The sequence below is a fragment of the Corvus cornix genome, chromosome 24 (genome assembly GCF_000738735.6).
Source record: "Corvus cornix cornix isolate S_Up_H32 chromosome 24, ASM73873v5, whole genome shotgun sequence".
Lineage (NCBI taxonomy): Eukaryota > Metazoa > Chordata > Aves > Passeriformes > Corvidae > Corvus > Corvus cornix.
Genome location: NC_046353.1, coordinates 1,820,022 through 1,842,541, shown reverse-complemented (window position 1 = coordinate 1,842,541; position 22,520 = coordinate 1,820,022). Strand labels below are relative to the sequence as shown.

Here is a 22,520-nt window from a genome sequence, read left to right as displayed (position 1 = left end):
GGCAGATCTGCTCTGGCCGCCCAGCAAGGGACAGCTGTGTCAGTGGGGCCACATGCACTGTTCTCAGTCCCTGGCTGCTCTCCCGGGAAGTGCCAGCCCACCCAGGGGTGCTGGGACTGAGGGGTCACACCTGGGTAAGGCTGCCAGGCCGTATTTGCATCCCAAATGCCTTGACAACACCCTCCCCCCCCCCCTCACACGTGTGCCCTCGAGGCTCTCAGCAAAGGGAGACATCCAGGCAGTACACTATAAATATAAGTTTTATTGATGTGTGAAATCCAACAAGTACAGCTGGCATCTCGGAAACACCGACACAAACCGCAACATCTCCTCCTGCCCTACAGCTCCCGGGACCCTCTGGGCACTGGTGAGTGCCAGCAGCAAGCTGGGACCTGGCACCCCGTCCCTGCGGGGCACTTACCTGCGTGTGCAGCCCAGCCTGGAGAGCCCAGGGCCTCACCTCCACCCTGCCTGGTTCCTGCCAGGCTGCAGCTGTGGGCAGCAGTGCCCTGGTCCCACTTTGCAGCCCCCTCCCAGCAAGGCAGAAGGACCTGGGCAAATGCCACCTGACCAGCTGCCACAACAGAGCTGTGCCAGCAGACTCCCCCGGCCTTTGAGCTGTTACCTGCATTTATTTTGGCAAGCTGTCCCAGGGAGAAAGCAGCTCACGCCTGTGTCTTGTGGGAATGTGAGTTTCAATGGCTGCACTTCTCTGCATGGTTGCCCCCGGGATCACACGTACCCCGCACTGTCCAGCCTCCTCTGCACCTGTGGACATGGTGAAGGCTGGAAAAGCTCAGGGTCCAGCGCGGCAGGGACACACACAGAGATCCCAGGCTGCCCGTGGCAGAGGGACAGGACAAATGGTGTCCACACAGTGAGAAGGAAACACTGTTTTATTGCCTGATTTGGGGGAGGGGTAAAACCCTGGGAGAAGCCCCATCCCCTCCCTGTTCTAGCCCAGTCTCCCCTCCAGCAACCCCCAGCCAGATGATGAAGCATTTGCTCTTCTTTTGCGTGTGATAAAGGTGGCCTGGACATGCATGGAGGTGAGTGGCCATACCCCTGCCTGCCTGCCTGCCATCCCAGCACCGGTGAGAGGCAGAACCTGATACAGCCGTGGGCCGAAGGGCCTGAAGCAGTTTGTGGTGGGTTGAGGCTTGACCGGTGTTCCCAGGGAGCCAGGGCCACAGCTTGAACCCCACCCTCATCCACGCAAAGTGCATCACAAGGGAAGGCAGGAGAGGAGAGGAGGTGTGGGGGAAGAAGCCTGCTCTCCTCCATCACGCTCCTAGTGATTATCCAGCTGCGTTCTCTCGTGGGATTCCTGCAGCCAGAAGCACCCACGGCTCTGCGTCCCTGCCCTGATAAAGTGCATCCTTGCTGCTTCCCTAAGGGGCCCCGGGAGCAGGACAGCTGCACCCCATCCCTCTGCCATGCCAGGGCAGAGACAACCTGCTCCTGCAGGACAGGGACCATCCCGGCAGCAGAGGGACAATAACCCCCGGCTGCTCAGCCCAGCCCAGCCCAGCTCAGCCCAGCCCAGCCCAGCCACACCGGCCTGGGGGCTCAGTGCAAACGTGCTTCTTCCCTTTGCATTTCCCTGCACCTTCCACCACCTCAGGGACTGTCCTTGAGGAGAGGGAAAGGACAGTGGCACCTCAGCTCGCTTCCTCAGGCAGTACCGAGGGTGCCTTTGCCCTGTGCCACATCCCTCACTCATCGCAGCCCCTCTGTACCAACACATTCACCTGTGTCCTGCTGCTCCGGGGACGAGGGGCCTGCCCCATCACCCCCACCCCCCAGAGCCCTTGCCCAGATCGAGGACAGCCATCCTGCAGCGCCAGGGCTTGTCCTGGCCCTCTGCCCCGCAGTGGCCACGTACCTGGTCAGCTGGGACACTGCAACGCACCGGTGCAGGAGGCACAGGCTGTGCTGAGCCCTCCTGGACATCCCAGGGGTGCTGCCAGCTGCCCCATCCCAGACAGGCTGGGCCCAGCAGTGGGAGCCCTGGTCAACAAAGCCTTCCCTGTGCATGGGGGACACGGGCAGTGGCAGTCACTGGTGCCTGCTGGTAGCAGCCTTTGCTCCACACACTAGTCTGTCTTGTCCTGGTCCTCCTGGCAGTGGTGGTGGCCCTGGCTGTGATGGCACAGGGGTGTCCAGGTGTGCTGGGTGCAGAACACAGCGCTGGGGACGGCCGTGCCTCCAGGGTGCAGAAGGCAGGACCCACCACGAGAGCCCCAAATGCCAGGGAGGATGCAGGAGCTGTGCAAAGCTGCCCCGCTGACACCTCCTGCACCTCGGGATCCATCCAGGGAAGAGCCTCAGCCCAGCAGAGCATGCTCTGTGCTGGGCCAGGCTTAACTAGTGCCAGCCCAAGAGCAGAACAGAAGCAGGACATCAGTCCCATCAGCTCCAGGGACAAGGAGATGGAGAAGGGTGACAGCCCCACCATCCCCCGGCTCCCTGCCCATCCATGCACCTCGTGACAGAGCAGACACAGGGACTGTCCCCCACTCCTCCGTGCCCCTGTGGCTGTGGTTGGCAGCACTGTGCCCAGGACCCTGCAGCCCTCCAGCTGCCACAGCTCCACTGCAGAGCACGGCACTGAAGGAAGATCCAGGAGCAGAGGGGAATTTTGTCAGGGATGGTGCAAAGTCAGACAATAGTCCCTGGGGAAAAGCCCAATGCTCTGCACAGAAAGGGCAGCAGGGTGTGTCCTGCTTCCAGACCCTCTGTGCAGGAGAGCCCCATGGCCAAACATTCCTCGATGCCCTCCAGGCAGGGGAAACTCGGCTTTGCTGAGTGCCCAGCATCAGTGTCAGGCCAGCCAGACTCTGCTGTGCAGCCCCAACCCGAGCCAGCAAAACCAAAGATCAGTCTCCAGGACTCTGCTGGAATCTGGCATTTGCCCTGCAGTCCCTGGCTGCTCAGAGTGCCAGGAGCAGCACCCCTCAGGCTGACCTGAACCAGGGCCAGCCTGCCAGGGTGGGGCAGGGCTGCCTCCCCCACATCTGTGCTCGCCAAAAACCTGTGGGTGACAAGTGCAGCCCGGTGCCAGCAGTGCCAGTGCACCCACGGAGCCTGTGCTGCGCAGGTGAGCAGGGTGCTGTGTTCCCAGCACAGCAGCTTGTGCAGGTGCCCCACCAGCCCTGGGCTCAGCTCAGTTCCTCTGGAGAGCCAGCAAGGTGCCGAACTGCCTTTCCTCCGCAAGGTGTGCCACTTTGGAGGAGCCACCAGAGCCGTGTGCCAAAAGGGATCTTTTAGCGGTACCAGTCACAAAGTGCAAAGGCCTTCCCAGCGTCCAGATCACTCGCTGCAAACAAACCACTCTGGGATCTCACCTGGTTTCCAGTTCAGCACTGCTGGGACCCCCTTCTGCACAGTGTCACCCTGGGAGGTTGGCACTGTGACAGGCCGGGTGTCCCTGGCATCCCCTCCTTGCACAGTCGGTGCTGAGCGAGGCGCGTCCTCCCTGTCCTGCTGAGACAGCCCCAGTGGTGCCGGGGGAAGGGAGGTTGTGGGAAGGGCTCAGGGCCAGCTCTCCTCCTGCAGCAGAGGCTCCTGTGATGACACAGCTGAGCCCAGCCCTGTTTTTCAGCCTCCTGGAACTGGCAGGGTGTGGGAACCTAAATCCTCCTTGCTCCATGCAAGCACTTGAAGGGACCAGTCACTTCCCTCCACGTTGGTTGGTTTGGTTCAGACCCTCTTTCTCCGACCCCAAAGACAACAGGGACTGAGCGTGAGACTCCCTAAGGTCTGTGAACACTGTCCTGTTCCCGCAGACCCTGGTTTGAAGACCCTGTCTCTGAGGATGGCATCCCAGCAGGAGTCTGAGACAGAGCCCCAAGTCCATCTCTGCCCGCTGGCTCCCTTTCCCCTCCGTGAAGACTGGGATGCAGTAGGGTTTGTGGGGGGGAAAAAAAAAAGGAAAAAAGGGGAAAAAAAGGAGGAGGATTTGCACAGAAAGGAAAGGGGGATGCAGCAATCTCTGTGGCTACGGCGACAGGAAACACTAAAGCCTTGTGCAACTTCACCTACGGCATCTTTGGGCTCTTCTCAGCTCTGACTCACGCGCTGCTGGCCGGGACGAGGAACGGGGCCATGAGCTGCTCTTCCAACTCTGCAGCTCCCTCCTCCCAGCCCAGCCCCAGCCCGCTGCTCCCCCTGCACGGAGCAGGCTCCTCCCAGCCGTGCTCGGCAGAAATCACCTCCGCAGGACTGTCCCTGGTGTCCCCAGGGCAGCGCCAGGCAGGGATGACAAGAGGGGACCCAAGCTCTGCGGGGCCATCAGTCCTGGGGGGGAGGGTGGCACATGCCCGGGCTGTACAAAACGTTTTGCAATGAAGAGTGTGTGGAAAGGTTAAAACAGTTCCGAGATGTCTCAAAACCCTTCTCGACTGAGCCAGGCCTGGCTGGCACTTCCCAAAGCCTCCGCCACGGTCCAGGACCTGCAGGAGCACCGTGTCCGTCTGCAGAACATCTCTCACAGCAGGCCAGGCCCGGGAGTGGCACTGGGACCCCACGGCCCCTTTATCTCTCAGATTTGACCTTGTACCTGAGGACCAGGTAAGCCAGGAGCCGCAGGATGACGAAAAAGATGCCCAGGATGAGGAAGTCCAGGTAGAGCTTGGCCTCCTCCACATCCAGTTCCTGCAGGATCTTGATGGGCTTTTGGAAAGGGCAGAAGTCCTCGAGGCACTCCAGGTCCTCGCGCTCCATGGCGTAGATGGTGAGGATGACCCCCTCGAAGCCATACCTAGGGCAGAGCACACCTGAGGGTCACCAGGGGCCTCAGGGGAGCCCAGGACAGGGAGCTCTGGCCGGAGCTGGGGGCCCACCTGACATAGGAGACGTAGGAGCTCCACTGCAGGTAGGTGGGGATGGTCTTGAAGCTGACGAAGAAGCCCGAGAAAAGCAGCACGGGGATGGCAGTGACGGGTCCCACAAAGGTGGCCACCTGGGGAGTAGAGGCCACTGGGGGTCACGCCCCTGCCCACAGCTGCACCAGCTGTGGGCAGCACTTCCCTCCACCCCAAATCGTCATGGGACCTCTTGCAACTCTCCATGGAGCAGGCAAAGCCCCGTCTGACCTGCAGGGAAGTGGAAGCAGCTCCAATGAGAAGCCCGAGGGACTGGGCCACCAGGGCCGTGGCGGTGGCCAGGGCGGAGAAGAGCAGGAAGCGCGTGGCCTCGGGGGGCTGGCCCGTCATCCAGTACACGATGCTGCAGTAGGCGATGGGGCAGATCACCTGCACGGGGACAGAGACACCGCCCTGCTGCACCCACGGCCATCCTCACCCCACAGAGCCTCCTGGGGGAGGCAGGGACCCCTCCATGGCCAGCCTGGGGCACTGGGGAGGAATTGGCTGTGCCAAGGGAGGCACCTCAGCATCAGTGGTGGTTAAATCCATGGAAAGCTCACCTGGAAGGGCACATCTGCCATGGTCTTTGCCAGGTAATAGGCTTTGAGGCTGTACCAGTAGTTCAGGTGCTCCCTCAGGAATACGGTCATCTCCTGGGGGACTGCAGGGACACAGGGAGTGAGCAGCCAGCAATTCCCTGCCCTGGGGTGCTCCAGCCCCTCTCCCACCTTCCCTGGTGCAGGCAGGGGAGATGCACCAGGTAACCCCCTGCCTGCAGCATGAGAGGGTGCCCAAACCTTCATCGGGGAAAAAAAATCAGTGCCTGATACGGGAAATTTCCTCATGGAAAAGTCAGCTTGGGTGGGGCTTTTTAAGAAAAGAGGCGAAGCAGAAAACACGGATTCTCAGAAAAAAAATAAATTGAAACCAAACCCAAACCTGCTTTGAGCCAACGAGGATATTATAGCCAAACGAAGGGCAAAGCTGCAGCACAGGCAAACACAAGTTTTTCCCCTCTTCTTTAATTTTTTTCCTCTTCTTTCTCATTTCCCCCCTTCTGCCCAATCCCTCTGGCTGCCCACACCCTGCCCAGCACACACACACGGCCACACAGCCGGAGCACCCCAACATCCGGGAGCAGCGAAGGGATTTTGGGGCAAGGAGCTCCTTACAGGTGAGGATGGTGGGCATGAGGGCGGCGAACATGAGGAAGAGCATGGAGAAGAAGAGGAAGCCGGTGTTGTTGAAGACCTTGCCCGCGTCGTTGCCGATGTGCAGGTAGAGCAGCCCGATGAGCACCCCGATGCAGATGTGGGACATGAAGCGCAGGTGGGTCAGCACCTGCAGGCACAGGGGGGCTCAACAAGGTGGGGCTGCACCCCAAAAACATCCCAAGGGAGCAGCAGACAGCCCATTTAACTCCTTGTCTCTGCCAGCCCCCAACAGAGCCCAGCCTCAAGCCCCGGCCCAGCCTCCCCTGCCCTCACCGTGTCCCTTAGGATGCAGATGAAGGTTCTCTTGAAGAGGATGCAGAACTGAGTTGAGGTGCTGGTGGCAAATGTGTGGCTCTCAATGTGATCCACATCCTGCAAGAGCACAGGGACATGGCTCAGGGTCACACCACAGGGTCCCTGCTGGCACAGGAGGCTCCTCTGACCCCCCACTCACCGTCCCACAGGTTGGGCACGATGAATCTGCCTTGTCAGGGCTGCTCTTCTTCTCAGCCATGGTGCACATCCCATTCTGGACAGCACGGAACAGGACGGGGTTGAGGTCCCCATACTCTCCTGAGGCCACCTCGATGACTGTGGAGGAGGACAGGACCCCTGAGAGGTGCTGAGCCAGCCAGCACCTAACAGGAAGGGCACAGGCATCACCCTTGGGCAACCTGGGGGTGACCTGGGCAGCTGCCAGGGCTTGGGCACTGGGTTTGGAGCTCACCACCCTCTGCTGGGATAGGGACACTCACTGAAGTCAGCGGGGTTGTGGTATGTGGGACAGTGGAGGCCAAGACCCTTCAGGTAGGGGATGAGGTTGGTCACGACACCCTTGAAGATGCACTGGCCCTGGCTCAGGATGTAGAGCTGCAAGAGAAAGTTGGGATGTGGCAGGTGCAGGGCAGCCAGGGCACTGCCCCCTGCTCCTGCCCACCTCCTTGTGCCAGGGTGACACAGGCCACGCTTGCCAGACCCCAGCCACACAAGCCCCAGATCAAATGCCTGCAGCCCACCCCTCCCATGGCCCCTCTCCTGGGCCTTGGGGCCAGAGGGACCCCATCCCAGCCCAAACCTTGTCGAACATCTCGAAGAGCTTGGCGCTGGGCTGGTGGATGGTGCAGATGATGGTGCGCCCACCCTGAGCCAGGGACCGCATCAGGGACACCACCTGGAAGCAGGAGGCACTGTCCAGGCCGCTGTGGCCACGCAGCGTGGGGAGGAGGAGAGAGAGACAGCAGAGAGAGAAGGGGAGAGTTGAGAGGGGGAGAAGAACATCCCAAAGATGCCCCTGCTTGCCTCTCCTTGTGGGCACCCTCCCCACAGATTGATGCAGAAGAGCACCAGCCCCAGGGGGCACAGTCCCATCCCACACTCAGGTGGGCACCGGAGGGTTCTGGCCATGCCAGCCGGGCAGCCCAGCTGGGCGGGCAGCGCTGGGAGCCCCTGTGGCCTCACCTGGTGGGCTCATCGAAGAACATGACGGGCGGGTTGTTGACCAGCTCCAGGGCGATGGCCAGGCGCTTGCGCTGGCCCCCCGACAGGGAGCTGGTGCGGGTGTACGAGCACTCCAGCAGCCCCAGGGCCGTCAGGATCTCGTTCACCTGTGAGACAGCCAAGGGTTTTCATGGACTTTCATCCACCTCCCTTCGCCAGGAGTTCCTTGCCATCCCCTGCTCCCCTCAGCCCTGTCTTGGGGGGAGATGAGGGGGTCTGGGCCCACCCTCCTCAGCACTCACCAGCTCCTTCTTCACCTCCTGCTTCTCATTCAGCTTCAGGTTAGCAGACACCTGCAGGGAGAGGATGGCCAGGGAGACACAACTGTCAGGTGTCAGGAACAGAACCGGCTGCACCACGGCTCCATCCCTGCCCGCCCAGGAGCAGTGGCTCAGGACAAAGGCAGCAAGGACAGCAGGATTTTGTTCCCGTGTCCCAGAGCCCTTGGAAATGCCTGATGTCAGTGTGGGCTCAGTGCCCACAAGGAGACAGCCCACAGGATGACCCCAGAGCTCACCATCATGGCCTCGAGCACGGTGAGGTGTGGCAGCAGCATGTCATCCTGCATGATGTAGCAGGACATCTTGCGGAAGGTGCGCAGGTCCCGCGGCCGCCCGTTCACCAGGATCTGCCCCTTCATCCCAGTCTCCCTGCAGGAAGGACGTGTGAGGGAATGCAGCACAGCCCTGCACCCCCAGCCCCGCAGGCTGCCCCCAGCCTCACCTGTAGCCAGCCAGGATGTTCATCAGCGTGGATTTCCCAGCTCCCGAGGGGCCCATGATCCCAATGAGCTCCCGCTGGCAGAACTTCCCTGACAGGCATTTGAGGAGAGTCTTGTACCCTGGAGGGAGAGAGCAGCAGGGGTTTGGCTTCCCAGGGCAGCCGTGCTATGGGGACTGCGATGCCACCCCAGCACCTGGGGCACCTCAGGGCCTCCATGTGCCGTGCCTGGAGGTGTCTCCATCAGCACCCCCAGGGCTATAGCCACAGCAGCTGCCACCTCCAGCATGATCCCTGCCCCTGGTCCTTCGCTGATCCCACTGATTGCCAGTGCCAAAGAAGCTCCTGACCTGGATCACAGCAAAGACCAGGGAAATCCCCAGGTCAGGGCACAGAGCTGCCAAGGAAGATTACCAGGCTGTGACACTGGTCCTGGGCATGTCTTCAGATGCTGATCCCTAAGGCCAGGGGACAGGGCCAGCGAGGAGCAGGGCAGCACGGGGCAGGCAGAGTTCCCAATCCGGCTGCTGCCTTCATTGGCATTCACGCTGTGGCACCCGGCAGCAGCCACTGCTAATCAGACCTGGAATTATCTCTGCTCTAAACGCGGCTGATTAGCATTTTCTGGCAGAAGGAACACGATGTGTCGGGAGCAAGGAACAAGCACAGCCTCAGGCTCTCAGGAGCTGCCCCTGAAATGGAGCCCTGGCTGGACAGCAATGGCATCGGGGCGATAACACCACGGACCGAGCCTGAGCATCCCTCTCATGGAAATGTACCCCCTCTGTGCCCCACGGGGACAGCTGGTGTGGGGCAAGGGCGACAAATCCAAGCTGGGGCAACCCCAGGGACAGACCACTCACAGTCCCACCTCCCTGCGGACCCCTCTGGCTTGTCCATCCCCAGGGAAGGTCATCCAGCACCGCGAGCCCCCCGCTCCTCCTCTGCACCCCTCGGGGTCAGGAACGCTGCAGCAGGAGGGGGTCCCGCGGGCGGAGGGGCGGCCAGGGGAGGGCGGGGGGCTGCGCAGGGTGGCCGGGGCGAGCGGGGCCGGCAGCCCCCCCGGCAGCGCGCACGGCTCCGCACCGCGCATGCTGCTCACGTCGGCGCCACTGCAGCTTGCGCAGCGGTTACTCACGTTCATTGACTGCCAGTAACCTCCTGCCTCAGCACGGCGGGCCAGCCGGGGCCGGGGGCTGTGGCCAGAGCCACCGCGAGCCCCCGCCCGCTCCGCCAGCTCTGCCTGAACGGGGGGAAAAAAGCGCCTCTCCCAGCGCCATCCCCGCGACCCCCGGACCCCTCGCTTGCTCCCACCTGGTCTAGCTGCCCGAGCCTGTTCCCCTCCCTCGCTGCAGGGCATTGGCCCGCTGGCAAGCAGCCGGTTCCCTCCTGGGGGCTACAGCACAATGTGCCCTGGCGAACCCGCGGCTGTGCCATGGATCCTCCTGGGATGCCTCTTCAGCATCCCGGGTAAACAGGGAGGCACCATCCCGGCAGATGTCGGGGCTGCTCCCACCGTGTTTCAGTGCCTCGGTTTCCCGAGCTGCACAGCCCGGGGACAGGGGCAGAGCTCCGTCCGGCGCTCCTGGCTGGCAGGGCGCCTCACCGGGCAGCCCTGTGACCTCGGTCCCTGCTCGTCCCCGCCTGCCTTCGGCTTCTGCAGATCAGCTCACCCTCCATCTTATCGGGCTGCCTGATTGGCATCCCATTAACTGAGAGCGCTAATTAAAGCGGACTACCACCCACCAGCCACCATCTGCCTCCCCTCTCCCCTCCCTGAGCTCTCGGCCAGAGTCGTACACAGGGAGGGGAGCCAGGGCCTCGGCTGCACAGGGAGAGGAAATTCCCCCCAAACCACACCTGCTCCTCGCCAGGCTCTGAGCTGGGGTAGCCCTGGGGTCTCCTGCTGCATCCCACACAGCCATCATACGCCAAACAGCAGTGCTGGGGAAACCCATCCCATCCCATCCCATCCCATCCCATCCCATCCCATCCCATCCCTCCTGGCTGCCCCAGGATAGCTGCCCTGGCCAGAGGTTTCCCTGGAATGCGCTCGGCCTTCGCCCGGCATTGCACAGCACACGCAGGCACGCAGCAACTGCTGCGGGACAAGAGCCTTCCCCCTCCTCCCGCGGGCACCCAGAACAAACAAGCGGCCACAAAGAGCCCCTGGCACTCGGACAGACCAGGGTGAGATCATGGCATGCAGAACGGGAACGAGAACGGGTGTGAGAGCCCTGCAGGTCCCCTCCCCTCCCTGCCCTTCCCCACCCGCCAGCTCCTACCTCTCTTCCTCCACCAGGATCCCTCCCGCACGGAGTAGGACAGGTCGATGAACTCGATGTTGACAGCCGAGCGCTTCGGGAGGTGGGAGAACCTCTGGGCCTCTGTGATGTGGTTCTCCACCTTCTTTAAGTGGGTGGTGAGCAGCGGGGCGTCCGGAGGGCTGGCGTGGCACACCGTGTCCTCCAGGGCGATGGAGACGCACGCCGGATCCATGCCCTTCTCCGCCATCCTGCTGCTCTGTGGGGAGCGCACAGGGATCGGCTCACAGCGGGCTCCCTCTTCCAGGCACTGCAGGGACCAGCCCACAGCGAGTCCTGTCTCTCCTTCTCCCGCTGGCTCCAGGCCTCGCTGCCCCCTCCGCCCAGCTGGGGCCAGCACCCACATCTGGCTGGAACGATGGAGCCGGCCAGGGATGCCGAGCCTGCACCGAGGGGCTCAGGGCGAGGAACAGCAGGATTTTGTGCAGCTCCACAGTCAATAATTCATGCACTTCCTGCAGCTTGGTCCAGCTCCGGCAGCAGAGCTGGCAGGGCTGCTCAGCTCCCCCGGCCCTGGGGCTGCTGGGGTCCCTGCCCCGATCCCATTTGTCACGGTGGGTGCAGGATGGGAGGTGGCAGAGCTGATGTTCTGCCCTGTGCCTGGATGTCCCCAAGGACTCACCAGGAACCAGCCCTGCCCGCCTGGCCTCAGGGAACACAGGTATGAAATCTGAAGCAAGCAGATTATTCCAGCTGGTTTCTTGGACAAAGCACGCCGTGCTCCCGGGCCAGAGCAGTCCGGGATAGATCAGACCCTCAGCTGGTGCCTGGGGTCCCCCTGGGCTTGCTGGGAGAGCCTTAACAGAACAGGGAGGGGGCCCTGCCGGTGCCATTCCTTCTCTGCCTTCCTTGCCTCATCGTTTCACCTTCCGGGCTCTTACAGCACAGCCTCGGAGGCCAGGCCAGCCCTTAACTGGGGCCATGACGCTGACACACCTGCCCCAGCCCTCTCCTGCCTGCAGCGCTCTCACGGCGGCTGCAGCCCGGCCGAGCTCCTCGTGTCTCCGCTCGGCTTGGGGACTCTGCGGCGCCGGGGATGCTGAGCCGAGCAGGGCGGGGAGCACGCTCACCCCGCTCTCAGAGGCTGGGAGGAGATCGGGGATCCCCCCGGCAGCAGGAAAAGGAGCTCGGGCTGTGCCTGAGCGGGCTGTACCCTGCACCCATCTCGCCTCCCAGTCCGGGGTCTCACCGCCTCGCTAACCTACATTCAGCTGGGGCTGCGGGCAGTGGCTCGCTGCGGATGCCGCGCACAACCACGGCCCCTGCGAGGGGCGGCCGGATGCCAGGAGCTGCGGGAGATCCCCCAGCCCACTCCCTGCTGCAGGCAGATCCCGCTCAGTGCTGGAAGGAAGCCAGCCCAGCCCCGGGGAAGGAGGGGTGGGAAGGAGGGGTGGGGGTTCCCAGCCCGCGGGTCCCCTCTCAGCATCCGCGGGGTGCAGCAACGGGGGGCTCGGGGGTGGTGGTGGGGGGCAGCGGGCTCGAAGCGCCCTCGGGCTCACCTTGACTCCTCCGGCTGGGCGTTCACGGAGCGCTAAATCCCGCAAGCGGCTCTCCGCGGCTTAGCCCAACCCCGAGGCGCGGGGTGGGGACGGGAAGGCTTTGCCGAGGATGCTCTTCCTTCATCCCTGCTCCCCGCCGGCCCCCTCCATCCCCAGCCCCCCCCCCGGCCCCGGCCCGGGTCCCGGCTCTCCCGCAGCCTCACCTGGCAGGGTGCGGGGCGGCGGCTCCGCTCCCGCAGCGCCCCCGCCTCGCCTCCTCCGCAGACAAAGGGGCGATGCCCGGGGGGCCCGGCCGGGCGGGGGCCGGCTCGGTTCGGCTCGGTTCGGCGCGGCTCCGGTGCTCAGCGGCGGGAGCCGGGCTGGGCGCTGCCCCCGCGGGTGCCCGGCCCGGGTCTCCTCCCCATCCCTCCGCGGGGCTGGGTGGGCAGGGCGGGCGGGGGGCGCTCCGGCCCCAGCCCCGCAGTGGCTAGCAGAAGCCCCGCAGTGGCTAGCAGCGGCCCCGCAGTGGCCAGCAGCGGCCCCCCAGGCCCAGCTGCTCGGGGGTGCCCCTCTCCGCCAGCCCCGCGGCCGGTGCTGCCGGGCGGGGAGCGGGATGGGCGGCAGGATGGATGGATGGATGGGCTGCCCGGGCGGGCAGCGCTGCCAGGCAGCGAAAAATCCTCTTAAAGGGACCGGCCCTATTTCCTCCCGCTGCCTGCCAGCAGGCCCTGAGCATCCCCGAGCACACGCCTGGGGTTTGCCAGCCCTGCCTCTGCACCCCCCTTCACCCCAGCGCCGGCTCCCGCTCGCACCTGGGACACAGCCCCCACATCTCACCCCGCTGCCCCCTCAGCCCAAACCCCCCTGAGGGGGCCCCACACACTCTAAACCCACTCGTGCCCCGCTCAGCCCTGCACAGACCCCTCTCCAGACACCCCAACATGGGCATGGGGTGAAAACAGGGCTGCGATGGCTTGGGACAGCCAGTGGGGTGACAGCTGGTCACAAAGGGTCGTGCTAGGGGGTGTCCCTCCAGGGCTTTACGCCCAGCACACCCTCCCCGCTGCAGCTCATCCTGCAGGACCTGGATCCCGCTGCACCTCCACCCCCCCAGCATCACGCCTGGCTCCCTCCTCGCTGTTACTCACACCTCTCACCCACCACAGCACTTAAACACGAAAGACATATGGAAATGAGTGGCACCAGCAAGAGTATTAATTAAAAAACCATCTGTTGAGCCAAGGAGAGCTTTCCCCACCCCTCACCAGCTTAGGGCTGGGACAGAGCTCAGGGCAGGATCCAGGCAGGGGAGACCATGGGGCTGGGCCAGGGGAGGGCACGAGGAGTTATCCATGGAGCCAAGCTCCTCATGGAGGTCTTAAGTCATCTTGTCATGGAGCAAAAGGCACGTGGGACTCACCCAGCTCTCCCTGCATCCAGCTGCCTCCCCTCCCTGGGGCAGTCCCGTGAGCAGGTCCCAGCCCAGGCCCGCTCTGTGCAGCGCCACACAGCCCTTCCTCCCTAGAGGGGGGCAGAAGGATGTCCTGGGAATGACCCCGTTGCTGTTAAACCCCTTTCTGCTCAGCTGGGCCCAAGCTGGTGGCTATGCAGCAACCAGCAGCTGCTGTGGAGTCATTTCAAGGTGGAAGGAAGCAGAGATGGGGCCCAGTGCCACAGGCACATTCACATCCCTCTAATCCCCAGCTGGGACCCTCCTGAAGTGGCCTTGTCCACAGCTGTGTCCCCATCAGGACAGTGGCACTGTCCCCACTCGCTCAGGACAGCGGCAGAGAGAGCCTGTCCTGGTTCTGTCATCTGTGTTCAGGGCCCCAGGGACAGAGCAGGCAGCAGAACCTCTTTGCATGACAGGAAAACCTGTGTGATTCCCTGCAAATATACTTTTAATTACCCGTGGCTGGTCCTGCAGCGCCCTCAGCAATGCCACCACATGTGCTCCAGACCTTCTCCTTCCCTGGGGAATAACGCTGCTTCATCAGGAGCCAGAGACGTCCTCAAGGGGCACAAAGCTGCTCCTGGCTGGAGCCAAATCTCTCTCTTTGCAGCCTCAAAATGCTGGGAGGAGAAGCCCCTGGGGAAAGGGGCTCTCAGAGCAGACCACAGACCCCCTGGAAGGAGCAGGACCAGCAGCCAGCACGTGGAACAGCCCAAGGGAAAGATTTTCCACGTGGGAGACAAGACCTTTCCCCACTCTGCACTCCTAGGGAGGCTCAGGGCAGTTTGACCCACTGGATTCCTCAGCAATGCTGAGCCCTGCAGCCCTGGCCAGGCTGCTCTGCCCGTGGCATGGGGACAGGAGGCACATGCCACACTCCTGATGGCCTCAGCAAGCTCAGAGGGCAGCTCCACCTCTCATTCAGGGCCTGGAATTACCCGAGAGGGAGAAATCCCAACCTGCAGCACTGAGGGACAGGTATTTTGCAACAGGCACAGGTGCTGCCTCTGCCCTAGAAGGGGGTCTGGGCCTCCTTGGGGAAGCAGCCCCAAGTCCAGCTGCAGGAAACACACGCAGATCCCAGCAGCTGCTGCTCCCAGAGCATCCCCTGCCTCTGGAGAGTCCTGGGATGAGCCAGCCCTGCACGAGTGAGTCCAGAGCATCTCTTTGCCTCGCAGATGGCAGCCTCAGGACAGGCAGAGCTTATGGAAGGAGCACAGCAATGGAGACATGTGGTGAAGGGAAGCAGAACCCAGGGTGGAAGCCTCCCTCAGCACAGGGCCAGTGGCCACAGCCCCGGGTGGCCCAGCTCTACGTGGAGGAACCTGAGGAGAGCAAAGACAGCAGATTTTAAGCTGTTTGCAGCCCTCATCTCCCAGTGCCAACCTTCCCCACAGACCAGGGAGCCACAGCTGGGCAGTGCCACCGCCAGGACTCACCGCAGGGCACGTGGCAGTCGCACTCGCAGATGTCACAGCGCTGGAACCAGCGGGCCCAGCCCGACAGCTTGGTGACACAGGCCGAGATCTTGATGCAGCCGCGATTGAGGAAGGCTCCCAGGTGCGCCTGGCTGCCGCAGGACGAGGAGCACTTGCCGGTGATGTCCCGCTCGCTGATCTCGATGCGGCCCCGCAGGCAGATCCCTGCAGGGGCAGGGGCAGAGCCCATCGCGGGCTGCTCACCTGGGGGACGTGCTCGCCCCTGGGGACGTGCGTGCAGCGCTGCTGGCGAGCGCTCAGCGCGGCAGCCGCGGTACTCACGGAGGCAGGAGGGCTTGGGGGTCCAGCGGCCGTCGGACTGGCAGGCGCTGGCGGGCTCCCCCAGCAGCAGGAAGCCGGGCCGGCAGCTGTAGCGCACCACGGAGCCCACCCACCAGTCGTTCCCGTGCACCACCGAGTTAAAATCCGCCTCGGGCCGCCCGCAGTTCACTGCGGACAGGGATGGAACCGGCGCTGGCAGCCTGGACAGCCCCGGGAGTGCCCCGGGCTGTGTGCCCGCGTGGCCCGGGCTGCTGGCGGCACTCACACACCTGAGTGTGGCACAAAGCCCTGCAGCACCCCCGGGGATGCCCCGTCCTTCCCCCCGTGGCTTTACCTCTGCAGAAGGACTTGTAGCCCAGCCAGCAGCAGCTGCCGTTCCCACACTGGCTCCTCTTCAGCTCCTTGTGCCTCCCCTTGCAGCCCCCCACGCAGATGGGCGCCGTGCCAGACCAGTAAGTGTCCAGCTGTCCTGGGGCCGCAGCGGGCAGGGCAGGGCTGAGCGGGGCTGGCGGGACACCATTCCCACAGCCGCCCAGCCCTCAGGGTCCCACAGGGTCACAAAAGCTCAGCCCAGCCCGCCCCAGCCCTTGCTGTGGTGAGGAGTGCATCCACTCAGAGCCCAGCTCCCAGTTCCCCCGTGCCAAGCCTTGCTCTTGCTCCTCACTGGGGAGGACTGGTGCCAGCAGCTCTGGGGCACCCCATAAACCCCCTCATCATCCCCCAAGGCCCCTGTTACCTTCTGGGTCCTGGCAGGAGACCAGCGTGGCCAGCACGGTGAGGAAGAAGAGGCCCAGTGCCATCATCTGCCCTCCTCCCCTCGCCCCTCCAACCTCAGACCCCTCTCTGCTCGCCCAGGAGAAAGTGAATTGGTTTCCACACACACACCCAGGCCAGGGGATGCTGCAGGACATGGGGGGAGGGAGGAGACATTCCCTTTAATGCCAATCCTCCTCCAGCAGATAATCTCTGGCAGATTACCCTGCACCTGGTGGTTAAAGGGACAACTCCCAGCCACTCCCAGCACCCAGCACCCACCCGAAACCCAGCAGGATGAGGGCACAGCCGTGGCTTTGGAGCACATTGGAAAGAGGGCCAGGCTGGAAGTGCTGCGAATGCAAAGCTGGCACGGGGCCCTTCTCTCGAAGGCATCCTCAGCCCAGCTCTGCCAAGGCCCGGGAGCAGAGGCCAGGCAGGGACGGGAAGGCTGGGCAAGGCCACGCTGAGCACCAAGGGCAGGGATGCTCTGCCTGGAGCAAGGAGCATCCTCCAGCAGTGGGGGCTGTCAGGGACAGCCTCTGCCTCTCCCTCAGGGGTGCTGGGATCAAGTGGTTTCCCCCGGCAACCTGGAATTCCAACAGCTTTTGCTCCGCTGCTTGAGAAAGGGACACGAGGGGATAAGTCAGCGTCCAGCCAAGACCAGCAAGGTGCCTCCCTGTGTCCCCCTGGGCACATCACCTCCACACCCAGAGCAGGGAAGGCCTAAGTGTCACTCCAGGGACCCCAAATCCATGCTGTCCTTGTCCGAGCACTCAACAAAGGACGAGCTGACTCGGCTCACAAGCCCAGGCTGCTCCCTGTATTCAGACGAGGCCGGAGCAGGCAGCAGACAGCCCTGGGGGAGGCAGCAAAACTCAATCCCACAGCAGCAACAGCGCCAGAGCTAAACCTGGCCTTCCAGTGCCACCTCTGGGGAGCAGCACACTCCAGTGGTGCCTGCACAGTGCCAGGAGAGCCTGGCAGCTCCTCAGTGCCCACCTCCCACACTGCAGGCATCCCAGTGCCATCCACCCACCACAGCAAGGCTGGCAGGGATGGGGCTGAGCAGAAACAGACACCAGACACTGCTGGGCCCAGCAGCCTGATGTTTATTTTCTTGCCAAAGTACACTTAGCTCAGCCAGGAGCCCAAACCCCAATGTGGGGAGGACACCCAGGGCATGATAAAAGCAGCAAGAGGCTCCCAATGTCCCAGTGCTGCAGTGGCCTGCAAGGGACAGCACCTCCAGCGCTGTCCTCCCAGAGACCAGTGCTGGTTATGGGATCAGGGAGGGAAACACCACCACCAGCACCAGGTGAGACAGGAAACGTGTGCAGGAAGTGCTGAGGAAGGCGTGAAATCCCCTGGAGAAGGGGGCAGGACAGGCCTGCCAAGGGCCACACACCTCCCCAGGGAAGAGGCGTCAGCACCAGTGTGTGCTCCCACAGCCTGCAGGGCTCAGCACGGGCACAGCTGGTGACCAACTGCCCCTGCCAGGCCCAGGCCAAACCGCCTGGAAGGGTGGGAGAAGCTCGACAGGCCCTAATCCCCAAAAGGAGGAGGCAGACAGCTCCCTCCAGCTCAGATCCCTCGATTCACACCTGGGAGAGCTCCCCCGTCCCTCCCCTGTGCCCATGCTGACCAGAACCAGCCACCAGCGAGGCCGGGCTGAGGACAAGCCCAGCCCTCTCCCCAAGCACTCCCCCAGCAGCACAGCCCATGGAGGTTTAGGCTCTCCTCATGCAGCCCCTCACACGATCTGGATGCCCAGCTCCTCTGCTGTTTTCTGCAGCCTGTCCATGACGTTCTCCTCCAGCTCTGCAGCCAGGGCTGCTGTGCCCTGCTCCTCCGAGGCCGTGCTGGCCATCACATAATAGACAGTCTCGCTCTGGCCCTGCTCGTTGGTCCTGTTCACCACTCGGATGATGGGGCTGCTCGTGGGGCTGGCTCCTTGCTCCGAGGAGGAGGCAGCCCCCGGGCAGGGGCTGGGCCGCGCTGGCTCAGGGCTGGCAGCAGAGCACAGGGCTGGGGGCACCTGCAGCTCGGACATCCTGCTCTCTGCCAGGGCAGGGTTTGCTGGAGGCTCCAAGAGGATGCCCTGCAGGTTGCCCTCACCCTCAGGCAGCACCACGCACTCGCTGGAGCCATCCAGAGCCTCCCCACGCTTCTCCCTGTCCTTGAGCAGCTGCTCCGTGAGCTCCACGCTCTCGTAGCGCACCAGCTGCAGCCTCATGTAGCCGTCCTCGTGCTCCCTGTACCTGGGCACAGACAGGAAGGGTCAGCCTGGCACGCTCCCCTTCCCAGGAGATGGGGAGCAGCCAAGGAAAGGGCACAGCATCCCAGGTTTCAATCCCAGTGCTGCACAGATGGTACTGCAGCCACTACCCCCAAAAGCAGACCCACATGGCAGCTCCTGAGCTTTGATGCCAGGCCTCAATCACCTCCCCAGCCCACCTCCTTCCACCTCTGTCTCACTGGGAGCACTTCAAGTCCATCCTCTTCCCCTCCCAGCTTCTAGGCTCTGGAAACCCTTTGGAGTTTCCTAGAGGGTGCAGCAGAGGCTTCTGACTCTGACTGATCTCTCTGGAGGGGGACGCCTGGACCCATCCCCTGCCAAGCTCAGAACTGTCCCACCAGAGGCAGCTGTGATGGCACCACTGCCACCCAGCACTGCTCAGATCCCACTGAATGTTTGCTTCCCAGTGCCTCCCAGCCACTGGGAAATGGGTCTTGAGCACATTTACAAACAGCAGAGCCCAAGCACTGACAGCACAGCACAGGATGCAGCTCCAGCAATCCCTTGCACTGGAGAGGAGGTACTGAGGAGCTAAAGGTGGGCAGTACCTGAAACGAGGATGTCCCGAGGGCCACTTGAACTGGTGCTTCTTCCTGAGGTGCACAGTGAGGTTGTTCCCCCGTGTGAAGCACTTGTCACACACGTGGCACTTGTACCGGGGCTCCGAGTCACCCTGGGGGCAGAGGGAGCGATGTCAGCACCCCACAGGTTCACGGAAGGAGACACAAAGTTCTCTGAGAAGCCTGACATGGGCTATCACGGGCAACGTAAGCTCTGCTGCCTCCCCACCTCGTGGACTTTCCTGTAGTGCAGTTTGATGGAGCAGAGGGAGCGTGCAGAGAAGGTGCAGGCCTCGAACTCGCAGCGATACGCCGGCTCCTTGCTGTGCGTGTCCAGGTGCTTCCGCAGGTCAATGAGGTTCTTGCAGCTGAGGAGACAGCGAGGGGACAAAGCTGCAGCACACACACACTCACACAGGTGCCTCTGGGAGGTCTGGGGACAGGGCCAGCGCCGGCCTTCACCTGTAGTCACAGTAGTCACACTTGAAGGGGCGCTCCTCGCTGTGCCGGAAGCGGATGTGGTTGCGCAGGGAGGAGGGCAGCGGGCAGGTCATGTCACACAGGGGGCACTTGTAGTGGTTCACTGGGCCAAAAATGGGGGGAAACGTCACCCCAGAGCAGGGCAGAGCACACAGCCCACAGAGGCTGGGCTGGGAGCAGGGGCCTGCACTCACCGTGGTTCCTCATGTGGTCGCGGAGCAGCCTCTCCGTGGCAAATCTCTTGGAGCAGTGGGAACACTGAAACCTCTGCTCTGCAGCAGTGGGGACAGGGAGGGAGGGCAGGGTGGGGAGAGAGGGCAGGGCAGGGAGAACAGCACAGAGAGCAGTGAGGAGAGGTGTCACAGGGGGGCTGGGTCCCTACAAGAGGAACAGTCTCCAGTCCTGCCTCTGAGAGGAGACACTGCCCAGAGGACACGGCCTCAGGCTGTGCCAGGGGAGGTGCAGGTGGGACATCAGGAGGAATTTCTTCATGGAAAGGGTGATTAGATGCTGGAAGGGGCTGCCCAGGGAGGTGGTAGAGTCCCTATCCCTGGTCAGGACGTGGCTGGCTGACAAAGTGAGCATCAATCACAGGCTGGACTCAGTCTCAGAGGTTTCTGATTCAGGAATTCTGTGGCTCACATCAGTCAGCAGAGAAGTCAGGCTGTCCCAAGCACACTCTGCCCTTGGCTCACAGGGTACAAGCAGCTCCAGCAGCCCAAATATCCCAGCCCAGGCCTCCCCCAGCCCTCCCTGCCCCGGGGCTTACGGTCCAGGGCGGTCTGGCGGCGGATGTGGTCGAAGAACTTGGTGTTGTTGGCAAACATCCCCCCGCAGGTGGGACAGGCCACCACCTTCTCCTGCGTGTGGCTGCGCAGGTGCTCCCGCAGTTTGCAGCGGCCCTTGAAGCTGCAGTCGCAGTCTGGGGAGGGACAGCACAGCTGAGAGCCCTCCCACGGGTCACAGCCTCGCTGGAGAGCAGCTTCTGCCTCCTGTTCTGGCTGGCAGGGCTCCAAAATCCCCACGGAGGGGGGTGAGGTCACCACAGTACAACCAGTGTGGGCCCCCCACCCAAGCAGTTAAGGCAATTGCACAAACACAGGAGAAATTCATGAAAAAAGTTAAAATCGAAGGAATAAACTGCAGCCTTTTCTCCAAGGCATGGATTACATTTAAATGGGAAGTTCTGCACTAAGCACTCAACTGATTCCCTGAAGGAAACTCTGCAGGAACATTTCACAGCCAGAACCATGCACACAGCTGGTTCTGAATATCAGGGGGGTCTCTGAAACCTGTTCCCCTGTTTGCAACCCAGCCCAAAGCTCTCAGGAGAAGCTCTGCAGGCTCCCACAAACCTTTCCAGCCACAGAGCACCACGTGGTTCTCCTTCCCTGCTGCCTTGTACTCAGAGCAGAAGCTGTGATCCTCCACGTGCCGGTAGAACCACTCAGGGTTGTCAAATGATCTCTGAGCGGGGCAAGGACAGACAGGACAGGGTGAAGAGCCCAGAACAAGCCCAGATGCTTCCACACAGCTCCAACAGAGCCAGCAGGCAGCTGTGCAGGTGTCCAGGTGAGCTGCAGCACGGCAGCACCTCCCCTCTCACTGCCACACTGAGCCCCCTGCTCTCACCTCACAGTACTCCCAGAGGCACAGGAAGTTCTCCTGGATCTCAGGGATGATATTCCGGCTCTGGAAGTCCAGCTGGCAGTGGCTGACGTCCGCCTGGCTCTGCAGGGCCCTCAGCCCCCACTGCTTGAGCTTGGTGTGGTAGCAGTGGAAGTAGACGTGGCGCACCAGGTCAGCCGGGCTCTCGAGGGAGCAGAAGCCACAGTCCTGCCACAGGCACGTGTACTCCTCTGCAACACAGACAGACAACAACCCCTGCAGCACAAACCACCCCTCTGCAGCACAAAAACACAGCTCCAAGGGTCTCTCCAAGCAAATCTGCCCTCCAAGTAACTTTACTCTCCACGCAAAGCTCAGGTTCCCGCAGGTGGACACACACCACGTGTGTTCTCCTGAAATCCCAGCCCTGCAGCACTGCTCTACTCAGGGAGAGGAGGAAAAAGACCGGAAGCTTTCTCTTGTCAGAAACACACAGGGTTATTTAGGTTGGAGAACCCTCCAACATCATCGGGTCCCAGCTGTGCCCCACCCCCACCCTGTCCCCAGCCCAGAGCACCGAGTGCCACCTCCAGCCCTTCCTTGGGCACCTCCAGGGATGGGCACTCCAGACCTCCCTGGGCAGCCCCTGCCAAGGCCTGACCACCCCTTCCATGGGGAAATTCCTGCTGATGTCCACCCTGAGCCTCCCCTGGCCCAGCCTGAGGCCGTTCCCTCTCCTCCTGTCCCTGTTCCCTGCCAGCAGAGCCCGACCCCCCCGGCTGCCCCCTCCTGTCAGGGACTTATGCAGGGCCACAAGGTCCCCCCTGAGCTCCTTTTCCCCAGTGCCTTACCCAGTGGGTCCATCTCGTCGCGGTGCTCGCCAGGGAGGTGCTGCTGCAGGTGCTGCGCCACGTGCCCGCAGAACTCCTCCATCTCCGAGGCCACGAAGGAGCACTGCTGCCACTCGCACTGCAGCACCACGGCCCCCTTTACCGCCGGCCCTGGCGGGCGGCATGGCCGGGGTCGCGCAGGGCTCCCGTCGCCGCCCGGAACCGGCCCCGAGCCCGGCGGGACCCGCGGGGTTCGGGGAGAACGGGGACGCGCCCTCCGCCCGCCTCTGCCCCGCGGGGGGCCCCGGAACGCGACGGACCGCACCCCCCCCCCGCCAGCCAGCAGCCAATCACAGCCGCCGCCGCCCGCCCACCCACCAATCACCGCGCAGGAACCCGCGGCGTGCGCGCGGCGGCTGAGCGGGCCCGTCGGGAAATGGTGCCGGGTTACAAAGGTTCCCAGGTTCTTTAGGTCCTCAGGCTAATTCCACGGATTAATTCGGGTTCGGGAAAAAGCCTATCCCGGGAGCCAGGACCGGTTTTCACTGCAAGGAAGCTGTGGCTGCCCCATGCCTGGAAGTGTCCAAGGTGTTAGACGGAGCTTGGAGCAGCCTGGGACAGTGGAAGGTGTCCCTGCCCATGGCAGGGGTGGAACGGAATGAGATTTAAGGTTCCC

General features: G+C 63.0%; 3 protein-coding genes across 4 annotated transcripts; all 3 read right to left on the bottom strand.

Moving 5' to 3' along the window:
• Positions 1–242: 242 nt before the first annotated feature.
• Positions 243–12,757, bottom strand: ABCG4 (ATP binding cassette subfamily G member 4). Of its 2 annotated transcripts, none has more exons than XM_039565016.1 (15): positions 12,326–12,757; positions 10,585–10,822; positions 8,303–8,420; positions 8,097–8,229; positions 7,822–7,872; positions 7,541–7,686; positions 7,158–7,281; positions 6,838–6,952; positions 6,537–6,673; positions 6,356–6,454; positions 6,041–6,209; positions 5,429–5,529; positions 5,097–5,255; positions 4,845–4,963; positions 243–4,762 (listed from the first exon to the last, which is right to left on the bottom strand). In XM_039565016.1, the coding sequence occupies exons 2-15, from the start codon at positions 10,811–10,813 to the stop codon at positions 4,537–4,539; spliced, it is 1,926 nt and encodes a 641-aa protein (XP_039420950.1). In that variant the 5' UTR covers positions 10,814–10,822; positions 12,326–12,757; the 3' UTR covers positions 243–4,536. The 2 variants fall into 2 exon arrangements, with proteins under 2 accessions (XP_039420950.1, XP_039420951.1); XM_039565017.1 differs by lacking the exon at positions 12,326–12,757 and adding an exon at positions 12,123–12,228.
• Positions 12,758–13,294: 537 nt separating this feature from the next.
• On the bottom strand, positions 13,295–17,027 carry LOC109145213 (complement receptor type 1-like). Its single transcript, XM_039565022.1, has 5 exons — positions 16,051–17,027; positions 15,649–15,783; positions 15,315–15,482; positions 14,994–15,197; positions 13,295–14,879 (listed from the first exon to the last, which is right to left on the bottom strand). The coding sequence occupies exons 1-5, from the start codon at positions 16,223–16,225 to the stop codon at positions 14,866–14,868; spliced, it is 696 nt and encodes a 231-aa protein (XP_039420956.1). The 5' UTR covers positions 16,226–17,027; the 3' UTR covers positions 13,295–14,865.
• Positions 17,028–17,156: 129 nt separating this feature from the next.
• Positions 17,157–22,123, bottom strand: LOC104692187 (histone H4 transcription factor). The gene is given in 10 exon segments (XM_039565021.1): positions 17,157–18,328; positions 18,915–19,039; positions 19,156–19,294; positions 19,389–19,509; positions 19,601–19,678; positions 20,176–20,328; positions 20,762–20,873; positions 21,039–21,265; positions 21,866–22,004; positions 22,006–22,123. Coding segments are annotated over 10 exon segments (1,626 nt in total). The 5' UTR covers positions 22,030–22,123; the 3' UTR covers positions 17,157–17,820.
• Between the last annotated feature and the right edge of the window lie 397 nt (positions 22,124–22,520).

Coding starts and splice junctions, on each gene's coding strand:
- ABCG4 (XM_039565016.1), bottom strand. CDS start 10,813: ATGGCGGAGAAGGGCATGGATCCGGCGTGCGTCTCCATCGCCCTGGAG. Junction 8,230..8,302: donor AACATCCTGGCTGGCTACAG/GTGAGGCTGGGG, acceptor TCCTTCCTGCAG/GGAGACTGGGATGAAGGGGC. Junction 7,687..7,821: donor AGGAGGTGAAGAAGGAGCTG/GTGAGTGCTGAG, acceptor GCTGTCTCACAG/GTGAACGAGATCCTGACGGC.
- LOC109145213 (XM_039565022.1), bottom strand. CDS start 16,225: ATGTCCTGCAGCATCCCCTGGCCTGGGTGTGTGTGTGGAAACCAATTC. Junction 15,784..16,050: donor CTCCTGCCAGGACCCAGAAG/GTAACAGGGGCC, acceptor CTGCGGCCCCAG/GACAGCTGGACACTTACTGG. Junction 15,483..15,648: donor CTACAAGTCCTTCTGCAGAG/GTAAAGCCACGG, acceptor CCCTGTCCGCAG/TGAACTGCGGGCGGCCCGAG.